The following is a 5,488-nucleotide window of genomic DNA, read 5'->3' as shown; positions in this document are numbered from 1 at the left end:
AAGTATAAAATATCTACCATAAATAGCTCCGGCTGCAGCGGCTTCAAATCTGGCACAAACGATAATCGTCAAAAACCCGTCGTCCTTCCTCGCCCCTTCGGGGATTTATTTCTTTAAACCTAAGCATGCCAGAACATTGAAATAAACGACATTGTCCTTCGTAAGGTACGCAGCACCGCGTGTAAAAGTTCGAGAAAAAAAATTACGAATGTACCCCACTACTTGAAATCAAATGAAACCGTCCGCCGGTCTTTCGAAGTTCGACGAACGTCGAACTTTTACCCTAAAAGTTCGAAGTTCGTCGAACTTCTAACTTTTCAGAATTCGAAAGTTCGAAACTTTTCGAATTCTCTAGATAAATAAGTTCGAAAGTTCGAAATTCATCGAAGTTTTTGGTCAGTCAAGTTCGAAAGTTCGAAATTCATCGAATTTTTTGGTCAGTCAAGTTCGAAAGTTCGACAAGCATTGAACCTTGCAGCGCAATAAGTTCGAAAGTTCAAAAAAGATCGAATTTTTTAGCGTAATAAGTTCGACGGTTCGAAAAGCGTTGAACTTCTTAGCTTATCAAGTTCGAAAATTTGGCCTCCGTTGAATTTTACGATGTAGACAATTCGAAAAATCGAAATCTTTCGAACCTTTCGCACCGCTTGATTCGATCATCGAAACTTCGATTCGGAAAAAGTTCGCGGCATCCCTAAAAACCTCCCCACCATGGCGCTCGTTCGACAATAAATCGCCACTCTATGCCAGCATTGGCAAAATGCTGAATCACATCAGGGTGTCGGAGTGTCTTCCACAGTTCCCTTAGTTCTTTTGAGGCCCGTTTAAATGTCAAAGCGTTATCCGAATAAATGACGCGGCATACCCCTCTCCGCGACACAAATCTGCGAAAGGCTTACAGAAAGCTCTTTGTCGACATGTCTGTCACTAACTCTAAATGTACCGCTCGAGTAACCGCACATGTAAACAACAAGACGTAACATTTGCTGGTGAGGTCGTTCGCCTTAACATACAGGGGTCCCGCAAAGTCTGTGCCCACTACTTCAAACGGGTCCGCTCGCGTTGTACGATCCGCCGGCAAGGGTCCCGTTGGAGCACTTGCAGGAGTCGCGTTGAATCGCTGGCAGGTCACACACGCACGCACTACTTTCTTTACCAGCTGTCTTCCGCGGAGGATCCAGTACTTCTCGCGCAGCTGCACGAGAGTGTCCCTGGCTCCCGGGTGCAGTACCTGGCGATGGGCGTCGATAGTCAGCAACGTTGAGTATCGATGCTCCTTAGGCAGTACAATGGGGTGGCGTTCTTCTTGCGTCAGGTTCGATGACTGGAGTCGACCGCTGATCCTCAGCAATCCCTCTTCATCGATGAAAGTGCGAAACTTACGCAAGAGCGACCCAGGTGGGGGCGACATTCTCTTTGCTGCACATTCAATATCGGAGGCAAACGCTGATCTTTGTGCTCTCGTTATCCAGTGTGTTTGCGCTACGTGGATCTCCTCGGCGGTCAGTGGTCCCATCCTTTTTTCTGACGATCTGAGGTTATAGATGAACCGTAAAATCCAGGCCGTTGTTCTGTGGAGTTTCAAGGCCGAGCTGAACCTTGAGATGTCCAGCAACTCTTCCGGTACAGTTGCAGTTACCTCGAAGAGCTCTGCTCTTGGAGTCCTCTCCTCGAGCCCGTCGTGGGAAAGCTCCTCGTCACTTTCCCCAGGCCACTCTGTCGCGGGCAGTAGCAACCAAGTTGGTCCGTTCCACCAGAGCGGTGCAGACAGCAGTCGATCCGCGGACAGCCCTCGTGTCATCAGCTCGGCAGGATTTTCTTTCCCCGGGCAGTGGTGCCACATTGCCTTCTCGTTGTTTGCTTGAATTTCTTGTACTCTATTTTTCACGAACGTCTTCCACTTGAATGGCTCTCCCCTAATCCAATGCAGAGCGATCATAGAATCCGTCCAGAAGTGGACTTCATCCACTTTGATTTCGAGGTGTGTCCTTACGTACTTAAACAGCCTCGATCCGATCAAGCATGCCATGAGCTCTAATCTAGCAAGGCAGATTTCCTTCAGGGGCGACACGCGGCACTTAGCCAGTAAGAGTGTCGCGGTCATTTCTCCGGTGTCATCCGTTGAGCAGATGAAGGTCATCGAACCGTATGCGGAGGTGCTGGCATCAGAGAATACGTGCAACGTTCGATGTACAACGTTGCCCGTCAGCTCGCTGTCGTAGAATCTGGGCACGTTAATTTGCTGAAGTGTGGTGAGCTCGTCGCACCAGTTGTTCCAGCCACTCATCAGTTCTTCCGGCAGTGTATCGTCCCAGCGTAGATTCAGCTTCCAGATTTCCTGAAACAAGATCTTGGCTCGCACCACGAAGGGGGAGAGGAAACCAAGGGGGTCATACAGTCGTGCTGTCGTCTGGAGCACGAAACGCTTGGTGTTTCTTCGTTGGCGGGCAAAATCAATCACGTGTTCTGCCGAAAAGGAAAGGCTGTCTTCATTCGGCTTCCACGTCAGACCGAGTACCTTCAACACACCCGTCTGTTGTCCCAATGGTCTCTCATAGGGACCCTTGTCTTCAAGCATTTTCGACAGGGCTGCGCTATTGGAGCCCCACTTAAGGAGCTTCATCCCCGCTGCTCCAAATATCTCGATCGCCTCATTGCAGAATGTCCGGGCGTCCTCTTCACTTTCCGCGCCCGTCAAGAGGTCGTCAACGTAGACCGATCTACCCAGTCGCTCTGCTGTCTTGGAGAATACGCTCTCGATTTCTCTGAAATGATGTCGTAGGGTCGCGGCCAACAGAAAGGGGCTGGATGTGGCTCCGAAAACGACCCTCGTCATACGCCAGACTTCCACCTCCGGAGTTGTTTGGTTCGGTTGAGGAATTTCTTTGTACCAGAGGAAGCGCAGAGCATTGCGATCCTCCGGGTTTACTTCAATTTGAAGGAAGGCCTTTTCGACGTCCGCAACCAGTGCCACCGGGTGTTGCCTGAAGTTGAGAAGCAGGCTAACAAGGTCTGGGTTCAGGTTCGGACCGCTCTCCAGGTTGTCGTTTAGTGACTTGCAGTTCGGTCCGTGCGAAGACGCGTCGAAAACGATTCTCATCTTCGTCGTACTGCTGCCTTCTCGCAGAACAGCCTGGTGGGGCACGTAGTACATCCGTTCATTCGAGTTATCGTCTCTCTCGACCCTCTCAGCCATTCCGTTCTCGACGTAAAGCCGGACTGCCTGATCATATCTCTGCATGAGCTCAGGATTCTTGCTTAGCCTCTTTTGTTGGCTTTCGAGTCTCTTCCAAGCCATCTCTCGGTTGCAATCAAGCTTCACATCAGGTTTCCAAGGGAGGCTCACTTTGTATCTTCGATCAGATTTGGTGATGCTTCTCTCAAAGCGCTGCATGATGTCGCTATCGGAGTGATCCTGGACCTCTGCGTCCACAACTCCCATACTCTCAAGCTCCCAAAATCCTCTCAGGACAGCCGTGTTCTCCTGGTCGCTCACGGCAGCTCTGAGGACGATCACTTGGGAACAGTTGACAACAGCTGCAGTCGCCTGGGAACGTCCATGTACTGACCAACCAAAGGCGGTCTCCAGTGTCGTCAGGTTCTCGCTCAGTCGACGGACTCTTCCCGTAACGCATCCCCAGTAGTGCTCCGATCCTAAGAGGATTCCTACTCCGTTGCACTCGAGTCCGTTCAGGTCGTCAACAACCGTTAGTCCGAGCTCCTCCATGTTCACCAGGATGTCTTCATCCGGGCCTGGAAGTTCTTGTTCGCAGATAGAACGCGTCTCGAGGGCGTCTATCTCGTATGTCTGGCCGGTTAGACGATTACTCAAAACTACTTGAACTCTACGGTACGTTTGTTCGCTAGTCTTGCCACCGAACACTCCGACGGTAAGAACCTCCGTTCCGAGAAGCTTGCAACCAAGGCCCATCGACAGCTCCTCTGTAATGAAGGAGCGCTGACTACCGCTGTCGAAGAGAATGCGGGCCAACTTTCTTCTGTTCTTGCTTTCCACCCACGCGGTAACGGTTTGCAGAAGGACAGCCGGTTTGTTGCCCTTCTCGCTCACATGCAGGCTGAGAGGCGCCTTGTCTTTCTTCCGCGTTTCATCCGATCCGCTGGAGGCTCGTCCCGGCAAGTAATCTGGATCACACAGAGTGGATACATGCCTTCCTCCACACCTGTCACAACGGAGCTTGCCGCGACACATTCTTGCCGTGTGGTTCGGCTTCGTGCACCGGAAGCACCTGCGATCGGCTTGCAGCCTGCGCTTCTTTTCCTTGAGTTCGATCTTCGCGTTACAGTCTGGTGTGCTGTGCGCCTTTGATTTGCAAAGAAAGCATTCCATGCTGTCCATCCTGCCATGCAAGGCCGTAGCGGTGGCGTTCCGAGTCTTGGCGTTGTTTAGGCGCCTCTTCGGATGTTCATGCATGGGGAAACAATGTGCAGGCTTACCGCCGGCGTCTTCGGGTTGTTCCTTGGATGTTTTCTCCCGGCTCTCCACCTCGATCTTGAGAAAGTTCTGCAGCGCGCGCACCTCCTTAACGGGTCCTTGTTCCGTTGCTGAGTCGGAGCCGATGTCGGTTGCTGATGTTCCCCCGGCGGTGGCGTTTTCGGCGTTCCCCGAAGACATCTTGCCGTTGAACTCGAGCCTCATGTCGTCCGGAAGCGCACGAAGCAGAACCGGGTAGAGCATGGCACAGTATGACTGATCCGTCACACCCAACGCCCGAAGGCCCCGGATGTGAGCCTGGACGCTGTCGTAGACCCGCCGCAGAGCTCTGACGCTGCGCGATGACGGCACCTGATTGATGTCCATGAGCCCTGTCATGTGGTCCTGTATCAGCTCCGCCTGGTTCCCGAAACGCTGCTACAGGAGCTCGATGGCGTGGGCGTAGCATTCAGCGGTTGGGTGCAGTCCTGCGATGGCGGCTGCTCCATCACCAGTCAGGGCTGACCTCAAGTAGTTGAATTTTTCTGAGGACGATAGTTCCGGATTTCCATGGATGGCGGTCTGAAATTGCTTCCAGAAGGGCTGCCAATTTCTTCGGTGTCCGTTAAACTTGATGAGCTCTAATTTGGGAAGCTTGATTTTTGATGTCACCTTTCTTGCTTCCCGCTCTTCGTTCGGTTTCCCGCTTGTTCGTTGGCTGTTTTCCGGACTTTTCACTTTCCTTTTGAGCTTTGCTAGGCACGTGACGATCTTGTCAGAATAATCTATCACTTGCGTGAATTCTGCTTCTGCTTCTTTTTCGGAAATCAACGACTCGATCGCGGCATCTACGTGGTTGAGTTGGTCCCGAGCGAGGCTTAGACGTTCAATCAATATATCGAGATCATCGACGGTCGCCGTAGCTGATTGTAATAAATCCTTTGCCTCGCTGAGGAGCCTCGTTACTTGCGTTCGATGCGTTTTTCGTTTTTTTCTTGAGGACGTCCATTGCCGTTCAGTCCTGGCTTGCAGTGCTGCTTGCTTGTGTCGGTCAAT

General features: G+C 51.7%; 1 protein-coding gene across 1 annotated transcript; it reads right to left on the bottom strand.

The window, feature by feature from the left end:
• Positions 1–1,427: 1,427 nt before the first annotated feature.
• Positions 1,428–4,831, bottom strand: LOC120839923. The gene is made up of 3 exons (XM_040210324.1): positions 3,153–4,831; positions 1,640–2,594; positions 1,428–1,532 (listed from the first exon to the last, which is right to left on the bottom strand). Exons 1-3 carry the CDS (start codon positions 4,829–4,831, stop codon positions 1,428–1,430), a joined length of 2,739 nt encoding a protein of 912 aa, XP_040066258.1.
• Positions 4,832–5,488: the final 657 nt, after the last annotated feature.

The sequence above is a fragment of the Ixodes scapularis genome, unplaced genomic scaffold (genome assembly GCF_016920785.2).
Source record: "Ixodes scapularis isolate PalLabHiFi unplaced genomic scaffold, ASM1692078v2 PGA_scaffold4__175_contigs__length_147842914, whole genome shotgun sequence".
In the NCBI taxonomy this organism is placed as follows: domain Eukaryota; kingdom Metazoa; phylum Arthropoda; class Arachnida; order Ixodida; family Ixodidae; genus Ixodes; species Ixodes scapularis.
Note: the sequence above shows the minus strand (reverse complement) of the source record. Positions and strands in the feature narration are given on the sequence as shown.

Coding starts and splice junctions, on each gene's coding strand:
- LOC120839923 (XM_040210324.1), bottom strand. CDS start 4,831: ATGACAGGGCTCATGGACATCAATCAGGTGCCGTCATCGCGCAGCGTC. Junction 2,595..3,152: donor GATAACTCGAATGAACGGAT/GTACTACGTGCC, acceptor GGGCTCCAATAG/CGCAGCCCTGTCGAAAATGC. Junction 1,533..1,639: donor CAAGAGCAGAGCTCTTCGAG/GTAACTGCAACT, acceptor CTATAACCTCAG/ATCGTCAGAAAAAAGGATGG.